We start from the raw sequence: 22,356 nt of genomic DNA on the forward strand, positions 1-22,356 counted from the left end.
GACCCTGTTGTCAACAAATAAGTTTCAACCAAAATCATATTTACACTTCATGTATGTTATACATGTTGTCTACCTGTAAAAGCCTCCCTTTGTGTATTTGTGTAGAAAGGCCTACATGTAAAAGACCTGAGACCTGCAGACCCACAGCTGTTAGGGCTCTTTCACACGGGCGTTCCTTTTTTTTTTGCCCGATCAGGTCCTTTTTTTTTTTTTTTTTGTAACGGACACGGATGACACTTGTCATCCGGTCCGTATGTCCGTTTTTCATCCCATCCGTTTGCGGATGAAAAACTGACATAATGCATGTCTATGTAAATACGGATGTCTGCGGATGACACCACTGACATCCGTTTTTGCTTCAGTTCCGTTTTTTGAAAGGAAGAAAAAATAGGGTTCTCCTCCGTTCAAAAAAACTTAACTGAACTGACAAAAAACGGATGTCAGAGGATGATCATCCCATGACATCCGTATTTACATAGATACATTATGTCCGTTTTTCATCCGCAAACGGATGGGATGAAAAACGGACATACGGAACGCCCGTGTGAAAGAGCCCTAACTCAAATGGCACTCTAGAGTATTTTCTTTCACGCCTGCTCCATAAAACATTATGCAGAGATGCGAGGGGCAGAGGAGCTAGGGCAACATAGACATTAATTAGACTTTACTGCAGGAAAACATTCGAGTAAAAAATGGTCTGCCTTTACAACGACTTTAAAGATCTTATGGCCTGGGTGGTGCATTGCATGATAATTCACTTTTCAATAATCTGACATTAAAATTTGCAATGTAATTACTCACTGCATGTCATTTTGAACATGCAAGTCTTATGTATAAAACTGCACTTTAAAATTATTATTAAACAGGATTTATATAGTGCCAACGGTCTTCGAAGCACTTTACAACATGAGGGCAGACAGTACAGTTGCAATACGATTCAATACAGGAGGAATCGGAGGGCCCTGCTCGTTGGAGCTTACAACCTAGGAATCATCTAGAAATCTAAGAAATGGTTATATTTTTAATATTTTTACATATGCTGTGTGAATGGCAACACGCATCATACATCATGTTTTTTCATGTTTTGACTGCAAAGAAATTGAAATCAAGAAAGGAAAGCTACAGAACTCTGAACTAGAGTTAATGCCCCCTCTGCTGGCTGTCTGGTGGAATGTAAAACTGGTACTGTATATCATTCTAAGGCTAAGCCATTACTACAGATCTTGTTCATGGTGTGCTCTGGTCAAACAAAAATTCATTAATATGAATAGCCAATTACCTGCACCTTTTTGTATGTGGATGCATTGTTTCGAAGAAATATTGCAACTGAATAGCCAATTACCTGCGCCTTTTTGTATGTGGATGCATTGTTTTGAAGAAATATTGCAACTGAATAGCCAATTACCTGCACCTTTTTGTATGTGGATGCATTGTTTCGAAGAAATATTGCAACTGAATAGCCAATTACCTGTGCCTTTTTGTATGTGGATGCATTGTTTCGAAGAAATATTGCAACTGAATAGCCAATTACCTGCACCTTTTTGTATGTGGATGCATTGTTTCGAAGAAATATTGCAACATTTTAACTTTAGCAGAAAGTAAAGACTTTAGCTACACAATACAATTTCTGTGTGTTCTGTGCTCAAATGAACCATTATACAGTGTAACTGTGTCCAATAGTACATTCTCATATAAAAAAAAAATAAAAAAAAAGGGTCCATATGAAAACCTTTCTTAACTTTCTTCTCGCCTCTTAGATTATTGAAATTTAATGTAGTGTTTTTGTCCACACCTTTGCAAAATTGGACATTAGTGCCTACTTTAAAAGCAACATAAACATTCTGAACTGGCTACAATAATATGAATTCTGAGTACTGATTTTTTTTTTTAAGTTTATTGTACAAAAATAATTTAAAATTTTGGCATTTCTCAAAGAAAACTTGTATAAAAAAGAAATGCAAAATTTTCCACTCCTGTTCACTACCCTATCTTGTTAGCATGACTCTGCCTCCTATGTAACTCAGCTTAGGTCTAGCCAATACAGCATTCTAGGATGGCAGGCGAGTGTCACCTATTCTCCTATTATCAGAATTAGCAGAACTTTCAAGGTAGAGGTCAGGAAAGCGGGAAGCAAGTCAAAAGCCCTGCTGTACAATGAATGAATGGAGTGTGATTCATACACGTTTACGTTTACATTTTTTTAGGGGAAGGTGAATATTGGAGAAATGTGTAGGCTGCCATTGCTGACCCTCCCTTTTAAAAAAAAAAAAAAAATGTTGTATGGCAGTCATGCTAACCCTGTGTTTATCAGAATTGTGTTTAATGACCTGGAACAAGTATGTGAATAAAGACTTCCAAATATTCTATGACTTTATAACTCTTCATACTTGTTTCAGATAAGGGGATCAATATTTGTAAACCAGTGGGCCAGGAAAGTAGCATTTCTAGGAGGTGGTCAGTAATGGCAGGCCCCACATAAAAACAGGGAATTGTTGGTTGGTATTAGTCCCACTTTACCTGGATATTTGTTATATGTTAATGTGATGCTTTTTTTCCCAAGGTCCACATTCAGAGAACAGAAGGCTGTGATCATATGACCTGTTCCCAGTGTAACACTAATTTCTGCTACCGTTGTGGGGAGAGATATCGTCAGCTGCGCTTCTTTGGTGATCACACGTCAAACCTCAGTGTATTTGGATGCAAATACCGCTACCTCCCCGAGAGACCGCACCTAAGGAGATTAGTGCGAGGCTCTGTTTGTGGTGAGTATATGTATTTTTTTATCTGCTTAGTAGTGTACTGTGTAGGTTCGCATCTAAATTAAAAATGTGACATAACCTTAGTGTACAATTTAAGGGGGCTTACTCTGGGTCCTTGTTGTTCTTACTTTTAATTACAGTATCTCACAAAAGTGAGTACACCCCTCACATTTTTGTAAATATTTTATTCTATCTTTTCATGTGACAACACTAAGGAAATTACACTTTGCTACAATGTAAAGTAGTGCGTGTACAGCTTGTATAACAGTGTAAATTTGCTGTCAATTTAAAAGCACTCAACACACAGCCATTAATGTCTAAACTGCTGGCAACAAAAGTGAGTACACCCCTTATGGACAATGTCCAAATTGGGCCCAAATTGTCAATATTTTATGTAGCCACCATTATTTTCCAGCACTGCCTTAACCCTCTTGGGCATGGAGTTCACCAGAGCTTCACAGGTTGCCACGGGAGTCCTCTTCCACTCCTCTATGATGACATCACGGAGCTGGTGAATGTTAGAAACCTTGCGCTCCTTCACCTTCCGTTTGAGGATGCCCCACAGATGCTCAATAAGGTTATGGTCTGGAGACATGCTTGGCCAGTCATTTTACCTTTACCCTCAGCTTCTTTAGCAAGGCAGTGGTCATCTTGGAGGTGTGTTTGGGGTCATTGTCATGTTGGAATACTGCCCTGCGGCCCAGTCTCTGAAGGGAGGGGATCATTCTCTGCTTCAGTATATCACAGTACATGTTGGCATTCATGGTTCGCTCAATGAAATGTAGCTCCCCAGTGCCGACAGCACTCATGCAGCCCAGACCATGACACTCCCACCACCATGCTTGACTGTAGACAAGAAACACTTGTCTTTTTACTCCTCACCTGGTTGCCATCACACACGCTTGATACCACCTGAACCAAATAATTTTGTCTTGGTCTCATCAGACCACAGGACATGGTTCCATGGTTCCAGTAATCCATGTCCTTGGTCTGCTTGTCCTCAGCAAACTGCGGGCTTTCTTGCTTATCTTTAGAATAGGCTTCCTTCTGGGACGATAGCCATGCAGACCAATTTGATGCAATGTGTGTCGTATTGTCTGAGCACTGATAGGCTGACCCCACCCCTTCAACCTCTGCAGCAATGCTGGCAACACTCATTCGTCTAATTCCCAAAGACAACCTCTTGATATGATGCTGAGCATGTGCACTCAACTTCGTTGGTAGACCATGGCGAGGCCTGTTCTGAATGGAACCTGTCCTGTTAAACCTCTGTATGGTCTTGGCCACCGTGCTGCAGCTCAGTTTCAGGGTCTTGGCAATCTTATAGCCTAGGCTATCTTTATGTAGAGCAACAATTATTTTTTTCAGATCCTCAGAGTTCTTTGCCATGAGATGCCATGTTGAACTTCAGTGACCAATAAAAGAGTGTGAGAGCGATGACACCAAATTGAACACACTTGCTCCCCTTTCACACCTGAGACCTTGTAAAACTAACAAGTCACGTGACATTGGGGAGGGAAAATTGGTAATTGGGCCCAATTTGGACATTGTCACTTAGGGATGTACTCACTTTTGTTGCCAGCAGTTTAGACATTAATGGCTGTGTGTGGAGTTATTTTGAGGGGACAGCAAATTTACACAGTTATACAAGCTGCACACTCACTACTTTACGTTGTAGCAAAGTGTCATTTCTTAGTGTTGTAACATGAAAAGAAAAGGTATAATATATTTACAAATACATGAGGTAAGTACTCACTTTTGTGAGATACTGTATATGTGGAAACCAGTGTGTGACTTAATCCCCATCCTTGTTTGTTTTCACCTAGGAGATCTAAATCAGGAGTGACTCTGTTCCCATAAACCTTGGCTTCACTTTATGTTTGTTGTGTGCTAGTTCTGGTGGGTGAGGGTGCACTGACACTGCATAACAGCCACTGATCAACAGTATTTTTAATGCCTAACTCTAGGCATTAATTAAAAAAAAAGAAAAGAAACAAAATTCCCCGTCCCCATCACCCACCTGACCCCACACCTTCCACGCTGATGAAGACTATAATGCTCCTTTTACATGGAGGTAACCTAATACACATGAATGCTTACTCTAACGCACAGTCCTCCTTCCAACCAGTTATGGTTGTAATGGCTTGTACCTTGAAACCACTCTTCTTGCCATATGCAATGCAGGACCTGTGATCATCGCCGATCTTGACCTGTACTTGAAGATGTAGGAGTGCCCAGTCATATTCTAGCACCAGAGACTGGAGGGCAGGCTGCTGTGGGTTCGTAAGAGAAGTATTTCTGTGTATTAGACTGTCAATTCTTAAAATGAGCATATATTCTTCATCAGCTGAAGGGGGAGGGGTGCACAGCCCCCCAATTATTCTGGTTTAATCATTTGTAATATAAGTAACCCCTAGACAGCCTTTATGTCTGTGTGGTCATGCCATGGTACCAGGTTTTTAAAACCTTGAAAGCTGCTAGAAGTGTCTTTCATTTCAACAATGGAGCTGCAGGTCTGACAGACCCATGCCATATCAAAAAGAGATCACAACCAAAGTGCAACAAAGGAGTTTCCTCTGAAGGCTTTTCAGCTTTTTTAAACACCGTGGTAAACGTATGCAGTACTAAAGAAGAGTCGAGTGGCATTTGATCCTGGCACACTCTCTCTAAAACTTGCTGATTATAACAAAGTATAATGGCCTCAGAGCTTTCTTTTAAGACTTAGATACTTTTGCAGCCCTAAAGTCTGTTATATCAAATTCACTCTTGGCCAAGAAACGGGTTGGGAGAAAAAATAGTGATCATCAGTAAAAGTGGTCAAAGATATGTAAACAATCCTGTATGAATTCCTTAAAATGGCTGTTCTTGTTTTTTAGCCGGCAAGTTACTCATTGCACCCTTGCTCCTTGTCCTAGGTTTGGCTTTGGGAGCCATTGCAGTTGTAATAGGTAAGAATGCATGATGATGCACCATGTAGAATAAGAACTATATGCTGTATATTACAGATATATTTCCATGCTTTTGGTGTTTCATTAGCTTTAATAGTTTGTTATAAATTTACATCTAATAGATAATATAAATCTATCAAATCATTTACTTTAACATTCTCCTGTTTTTATGCAACAGTTTACCTACTATTTAAAAGGTCCACTTGTTGCTCAGACAGCGAGCTCTAAGGTAACAAGACGTGCTGCTAGGTAAAACGAAATCAACACAGGGGCTGCTCACTTCTCGTATGAACGTTCTGAGATGATCACCATTTAAGCCCATTAAACAACACACACGTTGTATGATATTTCACAGACCTTGCAATGCAGTAACTTTGGCATTAGAGATAATCACGCAATGCAGAAGGATCTGTTAAAATCCACAATTTTATTTATTTTTATTTTTTTAGGGGTGAAAATATATTTTTATTAATGTACAAAAGTTGTAACAATAAACAAATCAATTATTACAGACCATTCGGGTGTATAGGAGTTCAACAAAGACTGTTTCATATTAAATAATTGGGAACCATGAAGCCATACAAATATAGAGTTAAAGAAACTAGTTATACCAGAGAAAGCTTTTGGCTATCCCTCATAAGAAGATGTAAAAGAAAAAAACTGTCCGACATCAAATAAAAAGGTCTGTATAAGAAAAGAAATTTTCAAGTATAAGCGGGGGAGTAAAAGAAAGGAAAATAAGGAGAGAGGGAAAAAAGAGACCCAGGCGGCCAAAGGAGGAGTCCGCTCCGTCTTCCAAAGTAATGGAATAAGCTGACAGGCAACTGAAAGCAAAAAATGCAGCAGGCTCCTCCTTTGGACAGCAACAGAATCCGGCACCATGGAAAGAAGAGCAATTTCTGGCGTGGGTCTCAAAGCGGTCTCATAAATTTTGTTCTAAACCAGAAATACCTGATTCCAAAAGGGTTGGATCCTCTCGCATTCCCACCAGATATGAAGATAGGTCCCTGTCGCTCTGTTACACCGCTAGCAGGGTGTCCGATGTGGAGGGGAAAATGTTATGGAAAGTCTGTGGATCCCTATACCATTGTGATACAATTTTGTTTCTTGCGAGTAACATGAGATGCCATTCAGCATTGGTAAATGTCTTACCCAAGTCCCTAGACCAGTGCACGGTGTATGTAGGCAGATCAGGTTGGGTGAGGGATTTCTCGCAGAGCACAGATCCATTGGAACTCCATAGGTGGCCTATGTACATTAGGGGAGAGGGATAAGGTTCTGAAAAAGGATTTAAGATGTAAGGAAGCTGGTCTTATCATGGGATGCGACTGGAGGAGGCCGATGAGGGTGCACAAAATTTAAGCGCGACTGGCCACGAGGCTCGGATAAGCATACCAACCGCAGAGGCCCCCTCTCCCATGGGGAAGGCCAGGTTAAAAAACAATGGTGTGAGCGGAGATGGATCCGAAGAGAGAGTAGAACGGAGACCCCTCGTATACCATAGTTTTAGTGCGGAGTGTGTCAGCGGGGAAATGGAGTGCAGGCGAGATTTCCTGGCTATAGCCCCAAATAAAGGCCTGAAGATCTACCGGGGAGAGGTCCTGTTCAACCATAATAGAGGCCTTCTAAAAGGGTAGAGGAAACCATTCCACAATGGGTGCCATCACAGTGGCTTTATGATAGAGTTCACTCCCCCATGAGATTTTGAGATGGTAAGCAACTTGTATTTAACTCTAGAAAGGCTAACTCTAGAAAGGCCCTGATTCCAAATAAAAGAAAGAGACCGTAAAGAAGAAAAATACGATTTAGGGACTTGAATAGGGGTGGTTTTGAAAAGGTAGAGCAATTTAGGGAGAATGTCCATTTTTAAAATATTAATACGGCCCATCCAAGGCATTGAGGAATTACCCCATGATTCCAGATGTTTTCTAATATGGGATAACATAGGAGCATAATTAAGAGAATACAATTTAGATAAGTCAACTGGAATCCTAATCCCTGCCCCTTGGATTGCCATTGGAAAGAGTAATTAGAGTGAAGCTGGCACATCGTAATATCCGATAAAGATACATTGAGAGCCTCCGTTTTAGAGATATTGAGTTTGAAATTACTAAACATCCCAAACCTAGAGAATTCATGGAAAAGAGAGGGAAGGGAGGTATGTGGGTGTTGTATGTAGACTAACAAATCATCGGCATACGAGAGTTTATGGTGATTTGTTTTGGCGTTTAGTACAAGCCAGGTGTTCCATCACTATAACAAATAGGAGGGGAGAGAGAGGACACCCCTGGATAGTACCATTAGAGATCTGGAATGGGGCCGAAAATGAGGTGAGGTGAGGTAAATTGTTTTTTTTGGGCAATAACGGAGACAAACAAGTGGCAAGTAATTTCGCAAAAAGTTTAATATTGATATTCAGCAAGGATATCGGCCAGTAACTACAGCACTGGGAGGGGTCCTAACCAGGTTTTCGGGAGGATGGATATGTTAGCCGCCATCAGAGCAGCAGAAATCGACTAGGTTTTATAGATGGAGTTAAAAGCCACAGTGAGCAAGGGGGAAAGAAGGTGTGCGAAAGTCTTGTAGAGCCGAGGGGTATACCCATCGGGACCAGGGGCCTTCCCCAACTTCAAGGCCTTAATGACATTCAGGAATTTGATTTCAGCGAGCGGTTTATCTAGGTCAAAAGCGGCCAGGGGATCAATTGTAGGAAGTGCAGTTTCTGCAATGTAAGCCCGCATATGTTCGTGAGAGGCAGCAGAATCATTGCAAGGGACATTAGGCGGTAGGTTGTAGAGGGTGATAGTAGTATTGCTGGAAAAAACCAAGATACCCTGCATGTTATGTCGCTTACCATGTATGGGATCTATGATAAACGGGATAGAATGTCGAGGGGGTCTGGGGTGTAAAATCCTTGCCAGGTGTTTGCCACATTTATATGATAAGGAATAGTGATTAGCGCGAGCCTTATCGCGGGCTATCAGCGAGTGAGATTTTAAAATGTGGAGCAGATCCGGCGGGCGTTGGCCAGAGCAACATAAGTAGAGGGCAGGAGATCTCTCTTATGGGGTAGCTTCAAGGGTTGCAATAGTAGCTAGCAAGTGATTAATCTCTCTAAGCTGTTTGAGCTTTCTTCAGTCAAGAGCCCTGTTGAATGAGAGTGCCTCTAATAAAACATTTTAAGGCCTCCCAACGTATAAGAGGTGTCGGGCCTGAGGCATGATCTAACATAAAATGATTTATAGTCTTGGTGGCCTCAGCCAGACAGACAGGGTCTCGAAGAAGGTTGTCATTAATAAGCCACGAAGTACTTGTGCGGACGGTAGGAGGTTGCCACGAGTTTCAAATGTATAGGGGCATTATCTGACCAAAGGATATGACCTATTGAAGTGTGTAGTGGGGTATCAAGCAAAGATTGAGAAATGAAAAAATAATCTAACTTCGCATAGGAGGCATGAGCCACTGAGTAATGACTATAATCCCTCCCCATGGGGTGCTGTATACACCAGACATCCACTAAGCTGTTGGCATGCAAAAGTGATTTAATACGTGTGAGGGATGTAGTGGGAATAGAGGACTTACCGGAGGAAGTATCAGTGGGAGGGGACAGAGCGACGTTGAAGTCAACACCAAGAATGTGGCACAGACCACCAAATGAGGACAACCTGGTGAGAACAGTGGAGAGAAACCGGGCCTGTTCTTGGTTAGGTGCGTAGATGTTGGCCACTGTGAAAAAAAAAAAACATATTTCAATTTAAGAAAGATATGCCACCCCCCTTAATCCAAAAGAGTATCTAAAACTTTAGGGTTGAATGATTTCTGAAATGCAATCGACACACCTTTAGATTTTGATTGAGGATTGGGGCTATAAAAAACAATTAGTGTAGTGTCGGTTGCGTATCATTGGAACAAGGCCAGTACGAAAATGTGTCTCCTGGAGGATAATAATTTCAGAACGGCTCTTGTGAAAGTGATAAAGGATCTGACTGCGCTTCTCAGCTGTGTTAAACCCGCGGCAATTGAAAGATGATATACTGATTGGGATCTTGGAAGTCACACCACTAGCCATGGCATCATATGGGAGCACGGAAAGAAACTATAGGTCCTAGACCTCCCCCAGTTCCATACGTCCCTACTAGAAAGCGAGGACAAAAAAGAAGAGGGAAAGACAGAAAAAGAAAAGAAAAGTAGAAGAGCAGAAAAACCAAGTTGGGAGAGGGACAAATGTACCAAGGAAGTGTCTACTCTCCAATATCCATACCAGGCCCAGACGGAAAAATAAATGACAGTATAGTATAAAGGCAGTATAGAGGAAAAAATCTAGTAGTATAGAAGAATATAGGTACTCAAGAAGGCCACTAGGTGGCTCCATATAATCAATAATACATAGAACATGTAAGAACAGATGTAGAGAAAAATGGCAATACACAATTTTATTTTGTCCACAGACAAGAATGTCAAGTTCATACAGATAAGTGTGAGAGATTGTAGTGCAACACCATAATAGTGGATCATTACACAGAGGACTCACTCAGACTCACCTCGTCACTTCCGCTCTGGGCACATCTCCACTTAGGGACTCCGGCGGTCGCCGGAACTCCTTGGGACCTCATCCTGTGTTGGGGACACCTTTCCACAGCACTACCCTACTTTCCGGGCCTGGGATTTTGAGCACAGCAGTACACATAGTCCTCAGTGTAATGATCATCTGTTATAGTGTTGCACTAAAAACTCACACTTTGTGTATTAACATGACATTCTTGTCTGTGGGCAAATAAAAGTGTGTATTATTTAACAGTTCCTTCTGCATTGCATGATTATCTCTAATGCCAAAGGTAATGCACTACAAGGTCTGTGGAATATCATTCAATTTTTGTGCTCCTTAATGGGCTTACAACTTGTTGCTCTGCATATTTTAAAACCTGTTCTGTATTTTGACAGTTGGTTATTTTCAGCTTTGTGCACACTGACAGATGTCCAGGGTCAATCTGCTTTTTTCTGGACATAATCTGAACACCTTATGTGCGTTCTAATGTTGATTGTATGTTTCTGAAGCCCCTTGGCTTGTACAGATGGTTGGGAGTTCAAAAATCTACAATAAATATTCAAATCCATTTTACAATCTCATACTATATTGAACAGATTACTCTACAATCCAGGTTGCTGTTGATTATATCAAAGAGCTTAAGCAAAGGCAATACAAAAAATTACCGTAGACCTTTGGGATGAAATTGTAGCAACCAGCAGGGAAATTCCAAGCCCAGCCTTTTGATCCCTGACTTTGGGAATATCTGCTGGGTGTTTCTACTTTGATCATAAAGAGGACCATTCTACACTGAAATTTCAACTTCACATTTTGGCTCTCACAACTTGGTTGAATGACTTGTTGGCTTCAAAACTTGGAGACTTTATTGAGACTTCATCATTATTTTCTCTCCTACAAAAACAACAAAGATATAATTCTCTCATCACAGTGGATTCTCTGTATTTATTATATATTCTGAAGAGCTTGGCACTAACATTTGGCTTTGTAAATGGTCATGGCATTTAAGCTGGCCATAGATGGGTCAAATCTTGGCCGGTTAAGCAGGGACCGACCGAAATTCGAACCATCTATGGGCAGGCTGATTGTACCCAAGTTGATTGATTGGACCAGCATGCCGGATTTTTACATGCAATTGTGATCAGCTATAGCCACTAGCAATAATCACTTGTGTTCTTCCGGCAGGGACAGGTTTTTACATCATTGCCAAGGGCTACAGCTGCTAGCATTAATCTCTCAGCAGGGGCGCCCCCTCCCCTTTCTCCCCATAGTAGTGGAATGGATGGAAAGGATTCCCCATCAACTCTTACTGTATTGATGGGGGAATCAAGAGCTCTTCTTTCCTGCAACCCCTGGTTTCAGGAAATAAAAATCACAACATCTATGACCTGTCTAAGTTAGAACTGGGTAATGTGGTTTATAAATTTCACAATTGGAGTTTGCATATTTGCAAGATCACATTTACTTAGGTGGAGTTTGCTTGCTCCTAGACATACTGTAGACCTACTAAGCTACCTGAAATTGGACCATTTGAACTTAGTTTAAATCTGCTAAATACATTCCAGTTACATCACAGCAAGATATTTAATATCTTACAGTTTTTTTCTTTCTGAAGCAACCACAGCTGTCCCCTGCCAGCGTGCTGAATAATGGCACTCTTGCACTGTGTGTGAAAAGTTGTAGAAATCCAGCATGTCACCTTAGTCATACTACAGCAATCAGCAAAGCTCATGCTCCCTGCTGAGTGGAGAGCTCTGACTCAGCAGGAATGAGTGTCACACTTGCGCTAAAGAGATCACAGAGCAAAAATCTCACTTTGTTCCATTATGGCAGGACACAGGCTTTTCTACTGAGAATGAGGCAAATTTTTAAAGGGCACAAGTTGTAAAGAGTTTGAACATTATTTTGTTTTGATACACCTTGGAATGTATTTAGCCAGTTAAAACTGAAAGTTTCGTTTTTAGCTTTAAATCTACATTCTATTCAAATGCTTCTCATGCACTAAAGTAATTTGTTCTGTGAAACAAATAAGAATATTTATTTAAAATTATTATGCTGCAGTGTTTATACCTTCTTGTATCAAATAGCATTTATGTATACATCTATTTGCACTGTTTTTATTGTCATTCATTCTTAAAGACGCTTCTAAAGGTTTTTCATATCTTTATAACATGTCCCCCACTCTGTGATCAGGTGCGGCTCTTCCCGCCACTTCCAGTCGGGGAATGCACACATAAGTTCACTAAAAAGCCCTGATGGTGGGGTTACATGTCCCCTGAGTACTTCAGGTCGCCTTAAGAGAAGTATAGGAATTATTTTTTTAAGAATCATACTTACCTAGGTGGATGCCGCATCAGTGCGATGCCGCATCTGTCCCCTGCCGGCTCTTAAGACGGAGAACCGAGCGATCAAACACCACTGATCGCTCGGTTCTCAGAGCTTCATGAGCAGAGAGCTGGTGACTTGTCAGTCACCGCTTTTTGCTCTGCCCCCCACACTCTCTGGAGCACTGAGCTGTGGAAGGAGCAGCTGGCTCAGGCTGAGTCAGGTGTTGTTTCAGGGTTGTGGGCCGATTCCGTATATATATTTGCCATCTTTCCACATCCTGGACCGGCTCTTTGACATCATTAGACTGCGGGCTTCAGCCCATTGTCTGCTAAAACTGGGTCAGAATGAACTGCACTCCTGTAGTCCACAGGAGAAATACAGCCAAACGAGCTCTGACTGTACTTCTCCTTTTAAGTGCCCATGCAAGCATGGTTTTATTTATTTTCTGCTTCTCTATTAAAAGTCAAGGTCGGGCTGTTCTGTCAGTCAAGTGGGCAGATCAAATGTCTTTGTCTCCAGCTAATCTGTGCTGCCCGTGCATGTTGGTGCACAGAGTGGTGTTACACAGCGGTGTAGCCATAGAGGCTCCATAGAGACACCAATAGTGATGGGAGCCACCACAGCAGATGATGTGTAGTTGGGAAATAGAAGTTCTTGTGCTGGACAGAAGTGACTTGGAACAATATGCAATAGAAAATAAAAGCGTTTTGTTCTTGGAAAAAAAAAAAAACGATCCTGTTCCCTTAAAACATAATATACAAAACAGTGCTTGTGCTGTGTAATTTGGCCCCTTCTATTACCTAAAATACCTGGCTGATCCTGCCAGTTTCTTCCCTCCTCCCTGTGCACTGACCACGGTGTATCGTGGCTGCTGAGCCCTGACACCGTGGTTAGTTTATGTGCCTCCGTCATCCGCAGCTATCTGCAGCTCTCCTCTGTCTCTCTCTGTCCTCCTCCCCCCTCCCTACCTGTCAGCTAACTAGCGCCGCTCTGCTCCCCTCCCAGCTGCTACATAACTATGTGATCTTTACATCATCCCCTCTGTTAGATTACAAACTGTATCCTAGTGCCTGTCCTTATTAAAAAAAAAAAAAGCTGATTTCTCCCTGTTTTCACAGCGCCGCCCGGCCGTCATGTGACTCCTGGCTCTTGCCTCCCCAGCTGACACCAGATGAGGTTCTTGGCCCCGCCCCTGGAGATGCCAGCCGGGGATAGAAGAGAGTCGGGAATCACGTGATGGCCGATAGGTAGAAATTGTGTTTTTTTTTTTTTAATTAAGAACAGGCACTGGGATACAGTTTGTAATCTAACAGAGGGGATGATGTAAAGATTACATAGTGCCCTAACAACCACTTTAATGTAAGTGTGGCTATTTTCTTTTCATTTTATTCATTGAGCTTAAAAACACTAATTGATGAAGGATTATACTGTAGTATACATTTATATCTAACTGTATGAGATCAGATTGATGTTAATACCATTTCTAGTGATGATGATAAAGCAAATCGGTGCTTCTTAATCCAAACTGATTTCTTTTTAGGGTTATTTGGATTGCCTATCTACTGCCTTTGTAAAAAGAAACGGAAAAGGACACGGACGGGTATGCCGTGGTAAGGATAGGGGACCGCCTAAAGCTTGAAACAGACCTGTGGGGGGTAATACTGTGTACTGGAGTTTTATCATCAATAAAACACCGAATTCCAGAAGATGGACTGTAGAGCACAGTACCATGTGATGCTTTGCTTTCTGTACCACCCCCAAAGGCAGACCATAAAGCCACCTCTTCATGGTGCACTCCCAGCTGGATATGCCCAGAATTGCTGCTTCTTTTTTATTTGTAATATTTGTATGTTTATTTTGGAACATTATTTGAATTGCCATTCCCTTCCTAGAAGTGTAGGCTAAAGACTAGATTCCCATTGGTTAGACAATCAAATGAATACTCTGGTTGGAACGTGAAGACTTGACAAATCCCGCCTCTCCTCCTAAAGCCTTTGTCAAAGAACCGATCTATGTAAGGAAAACTCCAGTACCAATTACTGAAGAAATCTTAAAGAATCCTGTAATTGTACAGGGCAAACTTGGTCAAGCATCATCAGCATTGAAGTTCATGTGGAGCTCTTTACGCATTCTGTATGTGTATAACTAAGACAACATTACAACAAACAGTTGCAGTAAAAATTTGTAATGTATGGTGTACAAGCTAGCTTTTGACAGAAGCGATATGTCGGTGTTTAAACAATTATTATTTTGTTGTTAGGTGATAAAAACACTAAGCACCATTCTGTATCACCTATTCCCAATTTGACTTTTAAATACAATACAATGTTATGATCACATTTACTTGTATATCACACTTCCTAATCAGTAAGCTCACCACAACGCTAGAATTACCATAAGCGTAGTGCAAGGTCCTGCCTGATTGGATACACATTTTGTACCACAACACAGCCATATTAGTTTTGATTGATCTAAAAGTTAATACAGTTAGATTGTAATGTTTGGGGTGAGTTTAAACAGAGAAAAGCGTGTTAAAGACAGGACAGTGCCATGTTTTCAGCACAGTCACTGAACAGGTCAGCCTTTGAGCTTTCATAGACCTACTGGGTCCTGGATGGAGGGATCAAGGCATCTTTTGTGTAGACCTGTATTACAATTACCTTTGCAGTTTGCTCTTGTTAGTTACACAAGTGAGCCATATTTATTATTGTGCCTGACAAAAAAAACAATGGTTTTGTTGTCCATCTCTTAGTTTTTTGTTTTTTTTTCTCCTTCACTGCATTGAGGTATGACAGTTGGAGGCTGGTTGCTGCAGGTTTTTCCTTCTATCATTTTGAAAAAAATTATGTGTACTACTGTTCCTATCAGCCAGAACTGATATATGTACCCTTCTGAGTTCAATGCAAAGTCTTGTGACTTCTGGAGGGGACCAGCAGTGTACGCGTTAAGGTTTTACTACAAAAACATTAGAGGGGGGGATTCAAATGCAAGTATACTATTATAGTGGAAATCACAGTGAAGATATGTAGTGTGGAGTAACTCCTAGCAGCCAGCCTCTTTCCTAACATGACTACAGTAAATGCAATGTAAACATGTGGCTAGCCTATGGACATTAAGGGCCCATTCACACTTAAGCAGTGTGTCGAGTCATGCATTATTGAGTGTTGTACAAAGGCAGGGCATCCATTATGAATGGGCTGCCAAAGGATTACAATGCACCCAAAGCCATACATGACCCATTTTTTAAATTGCATGGCATTTGCACTATGGTGCCTTGCAGTGCTAGGATTCTGTGGGCACATTGCTGACTACTGTTTTGGTGTTTTAGGGTGCCACACAAAATGAATGGTACCATGGTATGTGTATTGCGGTAACAAGCATATGAATGGACCCTTTAGTATTTACATATTTGTAATGAAGAACTAAATGTACATTATAACAAGCCCTTTGACCTCTGTAGCTGCATAGGCTAGAGGCCCATTCATACTGGGAAATACACAGAAACATGCTTTCCGATTCACATGTGGTTCAGGGTGATGCGATTTGAGACCATTCATTTTGCATGGGCTAAAATGGCACTGCACAGCACTAAAAGTAGTGCATGAACTACTTTTGGAAACAGCACTTCAACCAGGTCGCATGCTACTTCTGCATTTGGGGTTCCATTAACTTAACATTGACACCCACTGCAGATTGCAACTGCAGTGCATTTTGAACATGTTGCGGGAAATACGCACGGAATGGTGAAAACAGGACCTGAAGACAGGTTGTAGTCAGACCCTGATGTTTGTTACCATCAGAAGGTTGGCAGGCTGCCAGGTCCCCACTGCCAGAGTTAGCAAGGGAATAAGTACTCTGCCTTCAGTGCCTCCAATGATGACATTTCTGAGTGCTTCAGCTTCCAAGGTCAGTGAGGGCTTGTTTTAATGCTAGTCTATTGCTTGTTAGGAAAGTGTAAAGATTTGAATGTCGGTAGCACAGCCAAACTTTAATTTTAAGTTTGGTTCCTATTCTTGTACATTGCCACTTCACACAGCCTTACTGAATAGAATTGTGTGTGTTCTATACTCTCCCCTCACTACATATAAAATAATTTAAATGGTGACCTTGTTACTATACCATTGAAAAAAAAAAAAAAAAAACCATTGTAGCTACCCATAACCCCAAAAATGTATTAAATGTTAAAGGGGAACTTCCACTTTACACTTACCTTTTTTAAGCTTGGTAACCTTTTTTATGCTGGGTAATCCTTTAGGAAAAAAAAGAAAAAAAAATACTTGCATGCCCAGTGAATCCAGCGTTGTTTTATTGTAATCCACTGCTGCATGCCTGGTCCAACGCTGCCATCTTTACATCTTTGGGAACTGTCTGTCTTTTCCCAGTTCTTCCAGCCACTCCCCTGATGAAGCAGTGCCAGATCATTCTTCTAGTACTATGTGCCAGTTGATGCCTCCAGGAATATGTGATGTGAGATTGCACAGATTGTAGTATCTGACTTTTTGTTTGATTTTTTTCCCCCCTAATTTATCCTCTATAAGTTAACAATGAGACTGCATATTGAATCTATAAAACTTTATAGTAGTCCAGTCCTTCTTGGCAACAACAATGTCAGCTATGTTTGCATGTATGTTTGCACCTGAGTAGTACTCAGTTAATCTGTTCATGACCACCTTGAGAGTAGCATAAAATATTAACCTTTTTGTGGAAGTAATGCTGGAGAGAAGGAAAGTGTTTGTGTTTTACAGTAGCCAATCATTTTTGCAGTGTCTGTTTTTGAGAGCTAGTTGGTTTTCAATATATTTGGGCATAAATAGAACCTCTCCCAGCTGTCCCTGTGTAGGAGATTTGCTTTCACTTCCTGTCAGTCCCTGGCACACAGCATGCCTCAAAATGTTTTACAAATGAATATCTGAAAAGTGTGGTGTGCATTTGTATTCAGCCCCTCAATACTTTGTAGAACCACCAATTACACCTGCAAGTCTGGGTATGTCTCTACCAGCTTTGCACATCTAACGTGACATTTTTGGCCATTCTTCTTTGTAAAATAGCTCAAGCTCTGTCAGATTGGATGGAGAGCGTCTGTGAACAGCAATTTTCAAGTCTTGCCACAGATTCTCAATTGGATTTAGGTCTGGACTTTGACTGGGCCATTCTAACACATGAATATACTTTGATCTAAACCATTCCATTGTAGCTCTGGCTGTGTTTAGGATCATTGTCCTGCTGGAAAGTGAACTTCTGCCCCAGTCCCCAGTCTTTTGAAGACTCTAACAGGTTTTCTTCTAAGATTGCCCTGTTTTTGCCTCCATCCATCCTCTCATCAACTCTGACCAGTTTTCCTGTCCCTGCTATAGAAAACTCCCACAACATGATGCAGCCTCCACCATGTTTAATTGTAGGGATGATGTGTTCAGGGTGATGTGCAAAGATTGTTTTCCGCCACACAGTTTGGCTTTTAGGCCAAAAAGTTCAATTTTGGTCTTATCTGACCAGAGCACCTTCTTCCACATGTTTGCTGTGTCCCGCACACTGCAAACGGGACTTCTTATGGCTTCCGTTCAACAGTGGCTTTCTTCTTGCCACTCTTCCATAAAGGCCAGATTCGTGGTGTGCACGTCTAATAGTTGTCCTGTGGACAGATTCTCCCACCTGAGCTGTGGATCTCTGCAGCTCCTCCAGAGTTACCATGGGCCACTTGGCTGCTTCTCTGAATAATACTCTCTATGCCCGGCCTGTCAGATTAGGTGGACGGCCATGTCTTGGTAGGTTTGCAGTTGTGCCATACTCTTCCGTTTTTGTTTGATGGATTAACCACTTAAGCCCCAGCCCTATTTCGGACACTTTTTGTTTACAAGTTAAAACCAGTATTTTTTCCTAGAAAACTACTTAGAACCCCCAAACATTATATATATTTTTTTAGCAAAGACTATGGAGAATAAAATGTCGGTCATTGCAATATTTTTTGTCACGCGGTATTTGCGCAGCGGTCTTTTTTTTTTTTTGGAAAAATTTTAAATACTAAACAGTAAAGTTAGCCAATTTTTTTATATAAATTGTGAAAGATGATGTCACGCCGAGTAAATAGATATATAGTAATAGTAATAGAGATCTCAATAGGCGATGCTTTACATTTAACGGTTACCAGTTTAGAGTTAGAGTGTAGCTCTTTTTTTAAATTATTGCCCACGCTCTGGCGATCGCGGCGATACCTCACATGTGTGGTTTGAACAGCGATTTCATTCGCGGCTCGACTTCCGTATACGTTTTTTTTTTTGTGCGCGAGCTAACGGTGACGGGGCGGCTAAAAAATTTTTTTTTTTAACTTTATTACAGGTTTTAAAAAAAAAATCTGATCACTTTTATTGCTGTCACAAGCAATGTAAACATCCCTTGTGACACCAATATGTAGTGACAGGTACTCTTTATGGATCTACTACACTTCCATGTATGCAAAACGCGGAAAACAGCATTTTTGCATACAGCCGTTTTTTAAATTTGCCGCCTTTTGCAGCACAGTAACCCGGAAGTGACGTCATGGACGCCGCCTCCGTGTTACGTCATCGTAGACCCGATCGAAGTGCTTCCGGCTTTGATCGGGACTCCATCCAGCCAAGGATGTGCCGGCTGGGTGCTCGGGGCTCCCGGTGGGACGGGAGCCCCGAGCAAAGTCACGGAAGGCGGCGGGAGGAGGGTGTCCCCTCCCGCTCACCCGGGTAACGATCGAGCGGCTCCCGAGCCGCATCGGTCGTTACCGACGGAAAGCCGACCGTTGGCACTAAACAACGGTAACGGGATGGTGTCTCTAGCTAGAGGCATCATCCCGGTATACTACCGCAAAGTCTGCCAACGTATATATATGTTAGTATGCGGTAAGTGGTTAAAAAGTGCTCCGTGAGATGTCCAAAGCTTGGGATATTTTTTTTATAATCTAACCCTGCTTTGAATTTCTCCAACTTTTTCCCTGACCTGTCTGGTGTGTTCATTGGCCTTCATGATGCGGTTTGTTCACTAAGGTTCTCTAACAAACCTCTGAGGGCTTCACAGAATGGCTGTATTTATACCAAGATTAAATTACACAGAGGTGGACTATATTTACTAATTAGTCAGTTGGTTCCACTAGATTTAGTTAAGGGTATCAGAGTAAAGGGGCTGAATGCAAATGTACACCACACTTTTCAGATATTTATAAAAAAAAATTGGAAAACCATTTATCATTTTCCTTCCACTTCACAATTATGTGCCACTTTCGTGTTGGTTTATCACATAAAATCCCAATAAAATACATTTACGTTTTTGGTTGTAACATGAAAAAATGTGGAAATTGCAAGGGGTATGAATCATTTTTTTAAGGCACTGTACCACCAATGCAACATCTGCAAAGTCTCTTGCTAGCCCTGACACCTTCCCCCCAGCCTTCTTCATTGGCAGGAGCAGAATGATGTTGGATGTATGCTGGAGTTTATTCATCCCAGCACCTCTCAGATGATTGAATTGTACACTGAGCTACATATGCATAGCTTAGTATGCAATATAAATAAGACTGAAAGGAGGAAGGATGAGAATCCTTTATTGCAGATAGAACATAGTGTGTCTCTTCTGTAATAAAATGCCTTCTTGCATGCAGTTTTTAAGGCCTCAGTTCCACTTTGAAATAGTATCATTTTGTGAGTTGAACCATAATTCCATCTCTATCATCAAAGACTAGTAATCCATTTCTCAGCCAGTAGTGCCTCAACTATTATTACCAGTGGCTCAGGAGAGTTTGAATTGGATTGCTGAATCCATTGAAATGGTGCCACATCTATGTGGTCCAGAAAACATTCAATGCCCCTATTCATTGCCACCACTTGAATTGTGTGACATCTCAGGACAGTTAACAACAGAGTCATGAAGGTTGCCAATCACAGTAATGCCAACATGAGCAGCAGTGTTGTTCACTTTAATTGCCAAAGATATTCAATTATTCATCCAGTTGAAGTAGCTCACACACATATTTTGTAGATAGTTTAGTCTCTGTTGATGGGGGACTAACTCCCGCAGATCCATTGTGTTCTCCCGGCAAGGGAAGCCGTCCCCTCCAAGAGAACACAATGATTATTGCTAGCGGCTATAACCGCCACTAGCAAGAAGTGCATGTAAAATCCGACAGGCTGGTTGTACCCAAGTTGATCGATCAATCAACTTGGGTACATTCAGCCTGCCTATACATGGTTCGAATCTCGGCTGATTCTCATCTGTGGCCAGCTTAAGCAAGATTTTTGTTGGATTATTTACAGAACTGTACATATGTACTTACTGGAGGCTATGAAAGGGTGAAAATAGATCTTGCTCCTAGATATTTTAAATCTGCTCTTTAGTGTAATGCAAGGTAGATGGTGAAAGCTAGGCTGAATTTGAACAGAACTCAAAAAGTAAACATTTAGAAATGTTAAGTGTGCCTAAGCAGTTCCCAGAAAAGGTAACATTTTACTCTGGATTTCCCTCCTAAAAAATAACAGTACGCTTCCTGGTATGTAAGGATGTCTATGTACTACACAGCCTCATAGCTATATATCTGCAGTGTACGATAAAAGCACTGCTGCCTCTAACTCCTAGTCTTCGGAGATTTGGTTGTATATTTGGGGATGTCGCTACTGTGCTGTTAACTGTTCTCCTTTGGTTTTGCACTGAGCAGGCCTATCCTCCTCTTCTGGAGTCCCCCACTGGCTCTCCTTGCTCCTCTCCCTTGCTGAGTGCTGCTAGCTCTTTGTGTCCATAGACACACACAGAGCATGGCTCAGGTCTCCTCACAGGCTGTAAATGACAGCAGCAGGAGTTGACGGCCAGAGGAGAGAGTGGAAAGAGATGCTGCTCTTGGGCACAGCGCTGGATCAAGATCGGGCTTAGGTAAGTATGGGAGAGGGCAAAGAAGGTTTTTTATTTTAATGCATCGACTGCATTAAGGTAAAAGCCTTATCAAGTGGCTATGATAAAGGCAGCAAGCCCTTATCATAGCCACAGCAAAAGTAAAAGGAGATCCATAACCTAAAAGTAATTTTAAATGTTACTCCAAAACAAAAAAACAAATCCACCCTCTACAATTGAAGTTACTCTTTATTGCAAACATACATACGGCTTGTTGCGGATAGTGGACATGATTCAAAATCATTTGTTTAGAGCATTGCAGTCTCATAGGGATTAGGTAGCTATGACAATCCAAAACTGACAAGCAAAATAATTGCCTTGATTTCTTTTAACTAAAAATATATACACACACATCGTCAAAACTTACATGCAATAAAACACATAAAATATGGCAACCCTAATGAGCGTTCCTTTTCTTGAAGATGCCATTGTAATGTTTTGTAATGTTTATTTTGCCAAGTTAATAGTTAATGCATTGTTATTGATTTGTTTAAGTTTGCCTTCAAGGATATTCTAGTCAGCTTAAAATTCAGTTTCAAGTTTAAGTCCCATCTAGAAGCCATACGCTCCTTCTATAATGAACAATATTAAATTCTAGGGAATTTAAAGCAGTGAATTTATTATGGGTGCAGTTAGGGGCCAGAATGTACATACAAACATTGTCTTAAGCAGGTAAGACAAACTGTTGTTGCCTTATTGCTTTTCATATTTGTTTTTCTTCCATTGACAGTCAGAAAAAGTGAGCTGAGGGTACCCATGGACATTAGGAAGTCTTTGTTCATATGTGTGTTTTTTACACTGATAATGATCACAGTGTATAGGGTAGAGGTGATCACAAGAGAATACCGAACATTACCATCAATAGTTTATCACC

At 41.2% G+C, this 22,356-nt stretch overlaps 1 protein-coding gene across 1 annotated transcript in view; it reads left to right on the plus strand.

Moving 5' to 3' along the window:
- RNF217 (ring finger protein 217) overlaps positions 1 to 15,331 on the plus strand; it is a 144,901-nt gene extending 129,570 nt beyond the window's left edge. The window contains exons 4-6 of the mRNA XM_082252273.1: positions 2,561 to 2,762; positions 5,636 to 5,707; positions 14,119 to 15,331. Coding sequence (XP_082108399.1) covers positions 2,561 to 2,762; positions 5,636 to 5,707; positions 14,119 to 14,192 — 348 coding nt within the window. The 3' untranslated portion in view covers positions 14,193 to 15,331. The remainder of the gene's footprint in view (positions 1 to 2,560; positions 2,763 to 5,635; positions 5,708 to 14,118) is intronic.
- The last annotated feature ends 7,025 nt before the right edge of the window (positions 15,332 to 22,356 follow it).

Source organism: Pelophylax lessonae (assembly GCF_965119305.1).
Source record: "Pelophylax lessonae genome assembly, chromosome: 3".
Lineage (NCBI taxonomy): Eukaryota > Metazoa > Chordata > Amphibia > Anura > Ranidae > Pelophylax > Pelophylax lessonae.